Raw genomic sequence first — 16,487 nt, 5'->3', positions numbered from 1 at the left:
GAGGTTCACACAGATCCCCCCCCCCCATCAATTTTAGGACAAGGGTCATTAGTAATAGCCCCTGTTTTGACATACTTGTTGAATCTGTCACTGTCAAGTAGCACTATCCCTCCTCAGTGGAAACACGCGATTGTGAAGCCCCTGCTTAAGAAAGCCAACCTAGACCCACCCACATTTAACAACTATAGACCTATCTCTTTGCTACCAGCCCTTGGTAAGATACTTGAAAAACATGTGAACACTCATCTTTCTTTCTTCCTGGAAAATAATAACATTCTCAATCCCTCTCAGATGGGCTTTAGGCCCTCTCACAGCACGGAATGAATTGGAATTACGGAGGAAGTCAGGAAGCGCCTGGATCAGGGACTGGTATCGGCAATTGTGCTTCTTGACCTCAGTGCCGTCTTTGATACTGTCGATCATAGCATTGTACTCCAGAGAATGAGGGAAAGTGGAATCACTGGGAACGCTTTAAGTTGGTTTACCCCGTTTTTAGAAGCAAGATCATTTCCAGTACTCGATCGTTCCTTCTATTCTAGCTGTTTCAAGAGCAGCAGGGCTCCTTTCTCAGCCCTACATTATTCAATATCTACATGTCACCACTGGCAAAAGTAGTGGAACCATACAGTCTTTCCCTAGTATCATATGCAGATGACACCCAGCTGGTGGTATCATTCTCCACCGATCAGAACTCAGTTGATTCATTACTCACCCCTTGTTTACAGGCAGTATCCAATGGATGTCTGACTGTAAGCTCAAACTGAATGGAGACAAGACAGAGGTAATGATCTTGGGTCATCATGCTAAACCAAATCTAATCTCCCCAGTTCCACATTCACTAGGAGATCTTCCTCTGCCCAAGGAATACATCAAGAGTCTTGGAGTATGGCTTGATCCATGGCTGACCATGGATCATCAGGCGAAGAAAATATCCTCCACCTGTTTTGGGATATTCAGACTTCTCAGAAAGGTGCTCAAAATACTTCTGCCTATCGCTCAGAGACTTATCATACAGGCACCTGTTATCTCACGTCTTGGCTATGGAAACACCGTTCCTTGGTGCTCCAAAATATGTCAAAGAAATTGCAGGTGGTGCAGAACACAGCTGCTGGCCTTCTCTTCAAAATACCCAGGCATGAATGGGCCAAGTCAGCTCTCTTGACTTTGCATTGGCTCCCTTTGGAGCAACGGATAAAATTCAAAACATTATGCTACATTCACAGAGCGCTCCACGACAAAGGCCCGCCGCTTTTGGAAGCTGTGGCCTCCTTCCATAAGCCTGTCAGATATCTTAGGTCATCTTCAGCAGCCTTAGCTGTAATTCCCTCAATAAAAAAGGCCAAATGGGGAGGAAGATGTATGTCCTATCTTGGCGCCAAATTTGTGGAATTCCCTACCGTTAGCCCTACGACATACTAGCCAAGAACTTTCCTTTGAGCGGCTACTAAAAACATGGTTATTCTAATCTCTGTCCCTAAAGCAGTGTTTTTGAAGATTTCTGCATAGCGCTGGGAGGCCTCCACGTAGCCATGCGCTTCATACATTTTCATAATATAATATAAAGAATAAATTGTTAACTAGTGCTTAGAAGCAAAAAGCACCAACCAGGGATATCTGGTTGCACCAGATTGGCTCCAGCCCAGGACAAAGTCAAATCTTAAGCATGAACGTGATGGATAGTGGGCTGGCTACAGGGACCCAGTTGGGCCCCTGAACCAAAATACCTTAAATCCTGGTTGCGGAGTGTTGCGTGGATCCAAAACATAGATGTATCACGTAGCTGGGGCAATGCATTGGTTCCGAGATGGGGAGAGGCTGCAATGCGCGGTCCTGTTGCGTCATCATCAAGGATCCCATTGATGGGGCTTGCAATGCGAAGGAGGGGGTCAGGGATGTGTTGCATAGCAGACGCAATGTGACTGTTCCAATGAGAGCTGAGGCTGCAATGTGGAGCTGTAGCATCATCATCGAGGCTGCTGCTGCTGCCGCCGAGGGATGCGAGGACCTGCTCTTTGGAAGCACTGCACAATGCCAGATCTGAAGGCAATGCGTTGGTTCCAGGATTTGGGGGACAGCACCAATGCAAGTCTGTTGCGTCAGCTCTAACCCGCACAGTAGTGGCGATGCATTAGTTCTGCTCCGGAGCAGAGGATTCATCGGTTCTTTTGGTGCAAACACCTCAGGCCCACTTCAAAGGGTCCAGGACTGGGGTGACACCACTTGGAAGTCTTTTATGTCCCTCAGACTTCAGATCAAGAGGCCAGATGATTAGCCCTTGGAGTCCCTCTGGGTTCTGGGTTGGAAGGATGCAGGTGCAGTCCTTCTCAGTCCCAGGCAAGAGGGCGGCAGCGCAGGAGTCCAGCAGAATAGAAGTCCAACAGAGTGGCAGTCCTTACAGCAGCACAGTTGTCTTTCTTCCTAGCAGAGTAGCTACAGGTCCAGAGGTGTACTGAAGTGGTGTTTTCAAAGGTCCAGTACTTATACCCAAATTGGGCCTTTGAAGTGGGGCAACTTCTGAAGAGAGTCCTTGCCCTTCCTTCCTCTGCTCCAGAGTCACAAGAGGGGGTTATGGAACCCTTTCTGTATGGACAGGAGACAGCCTATTCACCTGTGAGGCTGTGCCAGTTCCTCCCTCTCATCCTGCTGAGGATGGCCCATTGAGGCCCATCAGGTCCCATCTAAGGTTCCATTGTGTGGCTGCCTAGGAGGAATACCCAAAGCCCGGCTGTTACCCCCACCCTAAACTTGTAAGCAGATACACACAGCAGGCACCAAATGGCTAAAGTAAGAAAACACAGTGAACAAGGAAGGTACTGTTCCTGTTAGAGAGGAAGAGAGAACAAAGTGGTGGACAAGACAAGATAGAAATCCCAATGATTCGTTCTTGGTGCCCACACACATCCCTAGGGATGTCATGCTTTATCATTGGGCATGCTCCTCGTAGGGATGGCACTGCAATGCCCTTTAGGCCCCCCGAAGGCTCACTTTGGCTGAGATATTTTTTTGTATCTTGCTGTATGATGAGAGGTATATGTGTGAAGGTATCTTAAATGTGTTGGGTGGAATAGTTCTGTATGCACGAGTGAAGGAAAATTAAAACTGTCTATGAGATACCAAGTTCAATTTTAATGTGGTGGTCTTCTTGACAGGATTAAAAGAACCCGTAAAATGGGTTAGGGCTACTAAAGAGGTGTAATGTGCCCAGGTAGCCTCAAATCTGTGGATGTAGTCAGGTCGACATGTTTCGTGCCATGGAGGCCCAAAAAGGATCCAGAACACTTCTTAAGGACCTAAGAATAAGAAAGTAATATGCCCAACCTCAAACCTAAAATGTAATGTTCAAGTGTAGGTATTCCTCTAGAAGAAAATACCTGGTCTAGTAGTTAAAAATTGATTGTCCAACCTAAAAAAAGAAAAGCAGGGGGGAACAAATAATAAGTAGAGAAAGTCCAAAACGTTAAATGCGTCATCATGATTGCTTCTTCCAGCCAGCAATACCAGGGTGCCTCCAAAGGTAGACATAGTTTGAGTATGCACAATCCTAAGGCCAGCAAAACAAATCAGCAAAAAATGGAGGTCTGAAGGAAAAGGTTAGGGGAAACCACCCCAAGGACGCCAGGTCTAACAAGAAAGATTACAATATTTGAGAAGCAAGTAACAAAAGGAACGGTTCTTTCTGTTAAAAGCAGTTAACTAACTTACTCATCTACATAATAAAATCAGTCATCCGATGCTACATGATGTACTTTGAGGGAGGCACAGTAACCCTCTTTGGGACTACGATTCAAAATTTGGACTAGACAAAACACAGATCTCTCCAGAAAATGTGTTAACCTCCAGAGTTATCTTACCAACATTATTATTATTATTCCCTGAGCTTTACAGGGTACACAAATATCTCTGTAGCAGGTGCCTTAACAGCATAAAGTACTTTGAAATGCAGACTTTGCAACCATTTAAGCAGAACAGATTTTGTATTGGGGTTGTGTTCTTTTTTTGGCACAACCTCGATTCAAAATCTCACTTATTAAATCTTGTAATGTGTTCAAATATATTTATGATTGAACTAATAAACATAAACATGAGGTGTTAAGACCTAATGTCAATTCTTGTGATGTCACATGGGATATAACACATAGTGATGTCATGCGCCATGATGTCACTTGCTTACTGCCTAACTTGGTTAGTCCCCATTTCTTCTTTTAGGACTTGTGCCCGGTCTGAATCGCTAATGTGGGTCACTTTTATTTTGGTCCCCAGCCCTATTTTTAGTCCTAGTCTGAACTGGTTTGTGTTGGTCACATTACTCGCCATTGCTCTTTTGTTCTGCAGCAAAACTTCCTTACAGAAGACCTCAATGATCCATTTTGTAGTGAAAGCATACACCTGGAAAAGAGTCTGAATAACTACAGAACTTCAATTCTTATAAATGAAGGTGCCATCTTTAAATGTCAGTACATACAAGGGTGACAAACTATAGTGTGCATAAGGCGCTGGTTGCTCACTACCTTGTCAGTGAAAAAGCAACTAAACTCTCAGTTAATCCTATGTTGGCTTTTGGGCTACTTCATATTAAATGGATAGCACAGATTTCAATCCTGCTTTCTATGCAATATCCCAGAAGCCTCTGTATAAAAAACAACTCCTCTGTAAAAGATGCGAACTGACAATTTCTGCTGGGAGCCCAAAACCAAGAAAAAAATAATAATAATAAAAAACATCTGGGATGGGAAGCAATTGAGAAGGGGAGAAGCAGGGTTGGTGAGGGTAATTTTTTTTTTTTTTAAAGTAGTAAAGGGGTGGGAAGCAACAGGTGAGTTACGAGGGGGTGGGGAAGCAACACAATAGCAGGGTGGAGAAAAGGGGAGGAGGAATCAGCACGTTGGGGAGAGAGCAAGAACGCACCTGGCATTTCCGTAGAGTGCTGAAGGACAAGCAAAGTATTTTGTGAAACTGTACAATTGGACTAATTTTGTGTGTATGTGCACATTGTGCAAGGGTATAATTAATTTGTTCACAGAGAGGTAAGCAAGTTGCTAAGTGGCCTACACCTGTGCTCCACGCTGTTTTGGATATACCAAAAATGTGAGGAACATATTGATAGAGAAAGAGAGCTGGCTGAAAGTCCGCATGATTATGAAAATATATTTTGGTACAATCGAATGATCTTGACTAAAACCAGACAAAACAAGCATTTGCAATGCAATGGGTCTCGCATTTGCTCGAGTCAGAGCTATTAGTGTTGTATATTCCTCACTGGACTTTTGCCACTGAAAATGAAAAGTAAAACAGTTGACATAAGCAAGCCGATTCAAAGCGCCACGGCCGACATGAGCGCTAAGGAGAGATACAAAAGGAAAAAGAAGTTCTCTCACAGTCAAACGTCAGACGTGCAATTATCCATGTAACAGGGTCAATGGCCAAGGCGGTAACAAAACGGACGCAAGGAGGGACAAACAAAGCATTTAGCAATAATAACAGAGTTTTTGAAAGGAAAGCCCATGAACAAGTGATAGTGATGGGCGTACGGTGGGCGTGGTTAAAAGCCCACAGATAGATTACAACAGGCCAGAGGGCTTGCGTGCTCGACAAAAAAAAAAAAAAAAAAAAAAGGACACAGATGTGGCATGGATAACTTCTGAGGGTAAAAACATTATGAAGGCTTAAGCATGAATTGCCCCAAACAAAAGAAAAGTACACCGCGTGTGGAAAGATTCATTACCTCAGCGCTTAAGGGGTTAAAAGGGTAGGCAAAAGGTGAAACTATACAATTGAAATTTTATTTTTAGAATGAAATCCGTCTTTATAAATTTACAAGGAACACTAAGCAAGCGAACACTTTAATATTTCAAAGTCTATTGAAGATGACCTGTTGAGACCGACTTTAAAGGGATAAATGAAAGATCGAAGAGAAAAAAATAAACACACTCAAGAGCAAAGACGTATTAATTCCCGTTCATTATAATATCCAAAAACAGATCAAAACTGACCACAGGCAAGGATATGCCAGCACACCTTACGCATTAGCTTGGAAGAAGAACAATTGCCGATTTGGGACACAATTACTTCCTGCTGTTGGTAGGGGCATTTCTTTGACCTACAATCTAGATCCGTAAACAATTATTAGCGTTAGGTTGAGTTTTACAGTCCGGTGCTGCCCCCTGCTGCTATGACTCGGGAACAGGCTGCGTCTGTATTCCACTTCGTGTTTTCAACTGTGACTGTGCGATATCGGCCAGAGCACTCTGTATCTTTTCTAGCAGCATGTCACCGCGATAAACCACCTCCTCCAGGCGCGAAGCTGCCTCGTGGTTCTCTTCCTCGAGCTGGTACAAGCTTGCTGCCTACGACAAATATAACAGATGGAAATAATGCATTAACAATTATTTGTTGAAAGGCATTTCAGCAAGAGACTCCCTGCTTGTTCAACCTGGACCGATATACAGGACAAATGTATCGTTGAAAATAACGAATTGCGGCTCAATGTATAGCAACAGTTCTGCACATCTTTAAAGTTTAGCTAGCAGCAGAAGGCATAAAGACAGCGGAGATCTGTGGTCACAGTCTTCATTCCCCTCTGAGCCCCACGACACGATCAATAACCTAAATCGCACAGCTAGAAAACATCTCCAGCGCGATGGGAAAGTGTTACGAAAGCGGCTGCACAGGCAAAGGTAAGTAAACAGCTTTATGTTGCTTCCAGCAACTATCAGTAGAGGAGCCCACATCTAGACAGCCTCCTGCATCAATGGCCCAGCCACGTCTAGCTCAAAGTTCGCCAAGGCAGCAGGGCCCAGAATCACAACTCAAACATAAACACGCTAAAGAGGAACAAAGTGAGGTCTTGTTCCTTAACGGCTATTAAACGCAATAAAGAATATATGGAAAACAGTGTACATCTGTTCGTGGCATGTAGTGCTGCAGACTCACATACTATGCATATCCCTTCCTACAACGAGTGTTGGGCTCAGAGTGTTACAAGTTGTTTTTCTTTGAAGTCATCTTTTCGGAGTCACGGGATCGAGTGACTCCTTCTCTCGGTTCCACTGCGCGTGGGCTTTGACTCCATTGTTAGATTGTTTTCCCTCAAAGGGTGAAGAAAGGAGTGATAGAGTATAGAAAATAAAAGAGATGTCCATGCAAATGTAAATGTATATACATATGTACAAATATTAGCAACTTAAACGACTACAGGCTTCCGGGGAGGAGGGAGGGTGCATGTGAATCTGCAGCACTACATACCACAAACAGATGTACACTGGGTAAGTGACATTTTCACTTCAATGGCATGTGTAGCTGCAGATACACATGCTATGCATAGACTACAAAGCAGTTAGTCCTCCCAAAAAGCGGTGGCTAGCCTCTAGGAGTTGAAGTTGTTTGGAATAATGTCTTTAAGACAGCTTGGCCTACAGTGGCTTGTTGCTGTGAGAATATATCAACACAGTAGTGTTTTGTAAATGTATGAGGGGTTGACCATGTAGCTGCTTTACATATGTCAACCATTGGTATGCTTCCTAAAAAAGCCATTGTTACAACCTTCTTTCTTGTAGAATGTGCTTTAGGAGTGATCAAAAGTTGTCTTTTTGCTTTGATTTAACATGTTTGTATACATCTAACAATCCATCTTGCTATTCCTTGTTTTGATATAGGATTGCCTGTATGTGGTTGTTGGAAAGCAACAAAAAGTTATTTTGTTTTTCTAAAATCTTTAGTTCTGTCTATGTAGTACATAAGAGCTCTTTTGAGATCTAGGGTATGAAGAGCTCTTTCTGTGGAAAGAAGACTGGCAATTCCACTGTTTGATGTGAAAAGGAGATACTACTTTTGGTAGAAATTTTGGATTTCTTCTTAATACAACCTTATATTTGTGCACTTGGAAAAAAGGTTCTTAAAGAGTGAATGCTTGTATTTCACTAACTCTTCTTAAAGAAGTAATAGCTACAAGGAAGGCAACCTTCCATGTTAAAAATTGAATTTGGCAAGAGTGCATGGGTTCAAAAGGTGGTCCCATGAGTCTGGTAAGTACAATATTTAATTTCCATGATGGAACAGGTGGTGTTCTGGGTGGAATGATGTGTTTCAATCCTTCCATGAAGGCTTTCATAACAGGAACTCTAAATAGAGAAGTATGCTGAATATTTTGTAAGTTTGTAGATGTTGCAGTAAGGTGTATTTTTATGGATGAAAAAGCCAAATTTGATTTCTGTAAATGAAGTAAATAGCATACAATATCTTGTATAGATGCTGTAAGTGGATCTATGGTCTTAGATTGACGATAGTAGGCAAATATTTTCCACTTGTTTGCGTAGCACTGTCTAGTAGTAGGTTTTCATGCTTGTTTAATTACTTCCATACATTCTGCTGGAAGATTTAAGTAACCAAATTCTATGACTTCAGGAGCCAAATTGCTAGATTTAGACCATTGGGGTTTGGATGCCTGATTTGACCTTTGTTTTGTGTTAACAAATCTGGTCTGTTGGGGAGTTTGGAGTGAGGTACTACAGATAGGTCTTATAGTGTTGTGTACCAAGGCTGGCGTGCCCATTTTGGTGCTATTAGTATCATGTTGAATTATGTTTGACGTAATTTGTTGACTAGAAATGGAAGGAGTGGGAGGGGGGAAAAGCGTAAGCAAATATCCCTGACCAATTGATCCATAGAGCATTGCTCTTGGATAGGGGATGTGGGTGTCTGGAAGCGAAGTTTTGGCATTTTGCTTTTTCGATTGTTGCAAATAGATCTATGTCTGCTGTTCCCCACTTTTGAAAGTACTTTTGAAGTACTTGGGATTGAATCTCCCATTCGTGTGTCTGTTGGTGATTTCTGCTGAGAAGATCTGCCAAATGATTGTCTATTCCTGGAATGTATTGTGCTAGTAGATGAATTTGATTGTGAATTGCCTATTTCCAAATTGTTTGGGCTAGAAGGGACAGCTGAGATGAATGTGTCCCTCCCTGTATGTTGAGATAATACATGGTTGTCATGTTGTTAGTTTTTATGAGAACATTCTTCTGTTTGAGAAGAGGTTGGAATGCTTTTAAGGCAAGGAACACAGCTAATAATTCTAAGTGATTTATGTGTAGCTGTTTGTTTGACATCCCATTGCCCTTGAATGGTCTGATTGTTTAGGGGAGCTCCCCAACCAATCACTGATGCATCCTATTGTAATTATGGTCTAAGGCACAGGGTCTTGAAACGACCGCCCCTTTATTAAATTGCTGCGATTCCACCATTGAAGGGACATATGTGTTTGGCGGTCCATCAACATTAGATCTTGAAGTTAACCGTGTGCTTGTGACCTTTGTTGTGCAAGGCACTGTTGTAAGGGCCTCATGTTTAATCTTGCAAGTGGGGCTATTGCTATGCAAGATGCCATCATTCCTAGAATCTTCATGATAAATCTTACAGTGTATTGTTGATTTAGCTGTATGAGTGGTATTAGATTTTGGAAAGCTTGTATCCTTTGTATATTTGGATACGCTAGAGCTAGTTGAGAATTTAGGATAGCACCTAGGTACGGTTGTACTTGCGCTGGTTGAAGGTGTGACTTTTGGTAGTTTATAGAAAAACCTAGTGTGTGCAGAGTTTCTATCACATAACAAGAATGTTTTTAGCATTGTGTAAGATTGCTTGATTTTATTAGCCAATCGTCTAGATATGGAAAGACATGGATGTGTTGTCTTCTTAAGTATGCCGCTACTACTGCTGGACACTTTGTGAACACCCTTGGAGCTGTTATGCCAAATGGCAACACTTTGAACTGGTAGTGTTTTCCTGTTATGACAAACCTGAGGTATTTTCTGTGTGCTGGGTGGATGGGTATGTGGAAATACGCATCCTTGAGGTCTAGAGCAGTCATAAAGTCTTGTTTTTGCAGTAGTGGAATAACATCTTGCAGAGTTACCATGTGAAAATGCTCTGACAAGATGTATAGATTGAGGGGCCTGCGGTCTAATATGGGTCTGAGGGTGCCATCTTTTTGGGAATTAGGAAGTATAGTGAGTATACTCCTGTTCCTTTTTGGGACTGTGGAACTAATTCTATTGCTTGTTTGAACAGTAGAGATTGTACCTCTTGTTGTAACAGAACTGTATGTTCAGGGGACAACTTGTGGTATCTTGGTGGAATGTTTGGAGGGGTGGATATCAATTCTAGGCAATAGCTATTGCAGATAATTGATAATACCCAGTTGTCTGTGGTGATAATTTGCTAATGAGAGTGGAACTGCTGCAGTCTTCCCCCCACAGGAGATGTGTTGAGTGGAAAGGAGGGAAGGAAGTCACTGTTTAGGTTGTGTTGTTGTTTATTTAGAGGTTTGGAATTTACCTCTATTCCTGAAGTATTGACCTCTATAGGATCCTCTAAACCCACCTCGTTGATACTGGGTTTGTTGTGGTTGCTTTGTTTGGGAGGTGGAAGCCTCTGAGGATCGTGGTTTAAAACCTCCTCGAAACTGTGGCCTGCGAAATGAACCTCTATATGGGGTGGTGTACAAAGCGCCCATTGCTTTCGCAGTATCTGAGTCCTTCCTCAGTTTTTTAATAGTGGTGTCCACTTCTGGGCCAAAGCGGTGCTTTTTATCAAAAGGCATATTAAGTACTACCTGTCGAATTTCTGGTTTAAAAGCAGAGGAGCGCAGTCATGCATGTCTTTTGATTGTGATGGCAGTGTTTATGCTCCTTGCAGCTGTATCAGCAGCATCAAGGGCAGATCTTATTTGATTATTGCTAATCGCTTGCCCCTCTTCTACTACTTGCTGTGCCCTCTTCTGGTGCCCTTTTGGAAGATGCTGTATAATATCCTAGATTTTACAGGCTCGCTAAAAATTTGGTCCGCGTGTTTAACCATGCCTGGTAAAATTGTGAGACACTGGTACTTGGAATGTGTAGAAGATAGTGTATTAAACAAGAAATTTTCTTCCAGTGGCTCTGAATACATGGTTACCCCATGATAAGCTGCTGCCCTGGATATGATTTGGTTGTATGCAGTGGTATCTTCTGGTGGAGAAGGTTTTGATGGGTAAGTATATGGGTCATTATCTGGGATGGGATCAGGGTCATAAAGACCCCATGGGTCTGCCGTATCTCCTTGTGAAAATAACGAATGTGTTGGGGAAGGCATTGGTGGTTGGCTGTTGTGAGGTGAGACAGATAATTGTGGAGAATGAGGAGGAGAAGTATGAAGAGGTATTGGCTTTTGTTTTTGCACCTTTGCTGGTGGCTGTACAGAGTCCAGTTCCTCTTGGAAAGCTAGCTTTCTTTTTGTTTTTAAAAGGAGGTGCAGTGACAATTCTTCCTGTCTCTTTATGGATGTGTATTCCGGATTGTCTCTCATCCATGATTTGTAAAATTGGCTCAATGTCAGGCTCTTCCTCAGAGATCTTATTGGATTTTCTCAATTTTTTTTTAAAGTCCTTGTTCCTCTGTATATGTGGATTTTTTCGGCTCCAAATTGTTTTTTTTTTTTTCCCCCGGTCGCGAAAAGGTAGTGGAAGGTCTCGACTCCAAAGCAGATTGACTAATTTTCGGCTCCAAAGAATGGGCTTTTTTACTGGAGTCCAAAATGGAGCCTTTAATAGATTTACTCGACTCTGAAGTCGACAGAGGAGTGACCTTTTTCGGCACTGACCCCGAAGGACGGTCGCCAACAGTCTTTTTCCGGGCCGAACCATGGCCTTCCGGCAGTGGTGTACCCAAGACCTTTAAATATCTTTTGTGCAGGGGTGTAAGGGTAGATGTACTCACATACTGTCCAGCTGTGATGGGCCTGCCGTCTTCAAACTTGTTCAAAATCTGTCTCTTGAATGGAGACTGCTGACTGCGCCTGCTCTTCTTCAGCGACGTTGAGATGTTCACTGCTTTTTGACGCCATTTCGAGTCTTCTAGCTCTCCGATCTCGGAGGGTCTTCTTTGATCAAAATGATCGACACTCCTCACAATCTTCCTCCCGATGGTCTGGAGAAAGGCACAAATTACAAACAAGTGCTGATCTGTATAGGAGTACTTCGCGTGGCACCGAGGGCAGAATCGGAATGAGTCCAATCCATCAGGCTTTCCACGCGATAGGCCCGAGTTGGGCGCACTCGCCCCGAAGGGTGAGAAAGAAGGTTCTGATGGTACTACCGGTTCGATACTAGATGGGAAATGAGATCGAAACAATACAGACGAATAAGAAGGTTTTCTGAGGTTTTCGAATCGAAATCTCGGATCAAGAGGAAACACGTCCGAACCCAACCACAGAAAGAAAACAATCTAACAATGGAGTCGATGCGCAATGGAACCAAGAGGAGGAGTCACTCGATCCCATGACTTCGAAAAGAGTTCTTCGAAGAAAAACAACTTTTAACACTCTGAGCCCAACACTAGATGTCGGAAGGGATATGCATAGCATGTGTATCTGCGGCTACACATGCTGTGGAACAAATATATATATATTAAAAAAAAAAAAAAAAACAAGCACTTTACAAATAAATGCAAGATACATAGTATAACATTCTCCCCTTTCCAGGAAAACAAAGCTGGGAACAAAGCAACAAAGAAACTACTAATAAGCAAATGTATACATATGACTTTTTTTTTTTATTGTACAACAATCCTTGAACCCAGAAGGCATGGCAACATTTTGAGAAACTTCCATTTCCTGAATTAATGCAAATATTTCATTGAACTGCATTAGAGTCAATACTAAGCTGCCTCTCATCAATGGATTGACTCTCTGCAATCAATCAAATCATCATCCACCAGAGCGTCACTATCCTGAGGAGTCACTGGTCACCAGATCATCGTCACCTCTGTTGATAGCTCTTGATGGGAGAAATCTAAGACACATTATCTCAACTGAGGTATTGTGTGCATCACAGCCCCCTTTTAGCTTGTATTTTTGTAGCTTGTACTGGTGTAACCTGTAGGAAAACGAGGCTCTTTGCAGTTGCCCCCCCCCCCCACACGTTTGCCCCCCTCTTGAACTGCTGAATGCTAGTTTTCAACAGTGCATTGGGACCCTGCTAACCAGTAGTGTAATGAAACTTAAGGGGGACTCCCTGCAATGTACTTGGGGTGGGGGAGAACTCCCTCCTGGACCTAGTCAGAACAGTGGACTCTGCTGAGGGCCCCGCTGGAGCTTGTCCAATGCACCGCAAAGACTGCGGGGGGCCTTTGTTATGCCACTGCTGCTAACCAGGCTCCACTAACAGAGTTGCTTACCCAAAAAGTGCCAAATGTGTAATTGTAAGCCAATTGGCAAGGACTTTAACACCCTTGTAAGTCCCGGGTAAATGGTACCGCTGGAACCCATGGTATGGGTACTAAAGAGGGTCCCTAAAGGCTGCAGCATGTATTATGCCACCCTAAGAGATCCACAGTCAAACACATGCAGGCTGCCATCGCAGGTTGTGTGAAATGGTGCAAACCATTTGAAAAACACATTGCACACACCCTGTGTGTAATGCCCTCTACCACTGCATGTGCTATATGTAAGTTACCTCTACAGCAGGCCTTAAAGCCCTAAGGCAGGGAGATTTATACTCATTTGAGTGCTCATATGCATGAGCAGACAGGCTCCAATGATATCTAGATTCATTGCTGAATATTGCAAGGGAACAGGCAGCCTTCTTGACATGTAGTGGCATTACGAGTTACCCAGCTAAATGATGGCTGCACTGACACTAATGGTATTTGGTATCAAATACCTCATCATACTAAATCTCTACTGATGCCAGTACCAGATTTCTTATGACATAAACCGAGAGGGCACCTTAGCGGTGCCCCCTAAAAACAGTCTTTTAGTGTGCTGGCTTACTGGTCCCGACCAGCCTGCCACCAGAAAAAGTTCTGACCCCCGCAGATGATTGCCTGCACTCTCTGAGGCCAGAAACAATGCCTAGCATATCAGAGCCAGAGAGTTCAAAGCCCTTGGCTCCTTTGATTTGCGCCCTGGCTTCTTCCAGTCCTGGGGTAAGCCACCCCCTGCCCAGAGGCCCATGTGGCACCATAGCAGACCGGAAATTAGTTATACAGGGGGTGTTTCATTTCTAGGCAAGTCACACCCCTTGAAGTGGAAACTCAAAGAAGGGTTCCACCATCTTGTTTTTGGGGAAACTAGGAACTCTGGGTCTGGAATATGCCCACTCGACACAGGAAGTGCTCATATACGGGCTGTAGTCATCACATGGGTAAGTAGCCCATTGGCTACTACCCTACATTCCCCTGAACACCCCTAAATTCATTATTTAGGGGCACCACTGATACCAAGACTTCAGATTTGTCTACTGGGAACTGAAGATAGACAAAAGAACAGTCACCGTGAGAACAGAGGACTACTACGTGGTGCCAAACCCTGCCCTGCTGCTGGAACCTCAACCGTTGCACCTACCCGACATGTCCAAAAGCTATGCATCCTCCCAAATCTGTGGAGGACTGTCTTAAAAAAATAGGCAGCATCTCCCTTGGGGTGGAGGAGCCATCCCCCTGCATCTGCAGGCACCGACCACATCTACCCATTGGGCACACAGAGGGAGCAGCACGACAGGAGGTCAACCCCATTTCTCTGGCGAATTCCGAGACGTCAGACCCTCAAGGAGCCCCCCCTGCACCAGCACCCTGACCAATGGGGTATTAGCACCCACCAAGTCTTGTTTGTGTCTATTCTGGACACCACCACCACCAAAGCGTACCTGTACATTGAGGGACTTCAAGACAGATGAGCTCCACATCCACAGTGACCCAGCTATTTTGTTTTTTTTCCTTTCTAAAGGTTGACCGAGAACCGAGGGAGCCTCCAACTCTTGCCGGCCACCCAGCATCACCGCATCCAAGCCCCCAGCCCAGGTACACAACTTCTGCCTGTGTCCTCTTGGTCTAAGAGCCTCCACAAGTCATACCCGACATTGAGTTTTGCCAGACTTGTCCCCAAGTACCCCCCTTGCAGACTGCTGTTTTGACAGGTCTCTTTAAAACTTTTACCAATATAGTGCTCAAAGCTACCAACACAACCAGCACCACAACTAGCACCTGGACACACCAGGGTAGCCACTGCTGGTGGTACTTTGGATCTTGGTCTTCTGCCTGACTCTCTTCGATCATGGCGCCCTCTTTTACCTTATTTCACAGAGCACACTGGAAGCAGCTGTAGAACAGCCAGAGTGTGAACCAGATCATCCCATTACCCACTTTATTAGCTAGCGGCAGTTTTACTTTGACTTGCTGTGTGTTTGGACGCTTCCCAGTATGTTTTGGTGTTGGTTTATCAGGAGTCTCATGTTAGGGCATGGCAGAAGTGTCCAGCTTGACAGAATGGATCTGTGTCCAGAGTTCAGCATATCCAGCAAGTATTGACCTTCGTTTGCAGTGTGAAAAGCTGGTCTAAAAAGTTTAGGTCTTTTTTTCCAGAGTACTAGAGGGCATGGATTTGCAACCTGAGCTCAAAGCAGCAGATGGGGGAATGATGAAAGAGGTACTTCGCTGGTACGTAATAAAGGCCAGCTCCTGTATGGCGCACCCACCTGGTGCCCGGCGCAGAGGATTTTTTTTTATTCCCCCTACTGGGAGCCAACACTGATTGTTAAAGCACACCCTTGGAGATTAGAGCTCTCTCTAGACACGTGCAACGCAGAAACAAATGTAAAGAATTTCAAGTATCAATACCAGTGGCACATTCTTCAGTAGCTTAAGTCTGCAGAACATGGATGCAAAAGTGGACATCTTCAGCATTCAACCACTAAACTCCAACTATTTCTGGAATGCTGCATTTGCTCTGGATAAATAATACTATTGATTTAAACCTCATCCATTGTCCTCACATAACGGCCATTAATGTTTATTTCCCGGGTGTGTACTGCACTTTAGGTAAGGCACGTTTCACGACACCATGTCACAGTTTGCGCTGCTCTAAACCAAGGTTTCAAACCTGCTCAACCTTGCTTCTTGATGTAAAACAATGCTATTTTGTAGTCGCTAGATCTGTTGTTGGTCAAGGATTTAAAGGTTTTAGGGTGAGGCGGATTGCTCAGAATTATAACATTATGCAGTGTTTTTTTATAGCAAGGAAAAATAATTTTGTCCTCAAATGAGCTCTCCATCCTTGCATGGACACATCAGGAAGGACTGTCAATTCTGGTTTAGAATATTGGAAAGGGGATTTGTCCATCGCATTATCTCTGTTAAACACCACTGCAAGGATTCCTCCTCCCTCTGAGTGATGAAAATCTTGTCCGTTCCTGTTTCTCACTGGCCACATGAGGTACAATTGAAGGACCGTCCAGAAGAGACTCATGAAAGAGGGGGGAAGTTGGGATGCCAACACTGACTGCACCATTTTAAATCAAACTGATTCTCATGGAATAAAGGGCATTTCTGGAGAAAAGTGCAAAATCTCTTCCTCAAAAAATATTTTCCAGCTTCTATGTTGTACACTACTCCTAGAAAACTAATTGCCATGCTAGAAATAAGAGCAGGCTTCTCCTAATTCACCAAAAGAAGAAGCTGATT

General features: G+C 43.7%; 1 protein-coding gene across 1 annotated transcript in view; it reads right to left on the bottom strand.

Annotated features, from left to right (window-relative positions):
• Positions 1-5,758: 5,758 nt before the first annotated feature.
• Positions 5,759-16,487, bottom strand: part of MED21 (mediator complex subunit 21) — a 79,457-nt gene continuing 68,728 nt past the window's right edge. The window contains exon 4 of the mRNA XM_069228619.1: positions 5,759-6,344. Within this exon, the coding sequence (XP_069084720.1) occupies positions 6,168-6,344 (177 nt within the window). The 3' untranslated portion in view covers positions 5,759-6,167. The remainder of the gene's footprint in view (positions 6,345-16,487) is intronic.

The sequence above is a fragment of the Pleurodeles waltl genome, chromosome 4_1 (genome assembly GCF_031143425.1).
Source record: "Pleurodeles waltl isolate 20211129_DDA chromosome 4_1, aPleWal1.hap1.20221129, whole genome shotgun sequence".
NCBI classification, from domain to species: Eukaryota; Metazoa; Chordata; class Amphibia; order Caudata; family Salamandridae; genus Pleurodeles; species Pleurodeles waltl.
The sequence above is the reverse complement of the archived record's forward strand: the minus strand, read 5'-3'. Positions and strand labels throughout refer to the sequence as shown.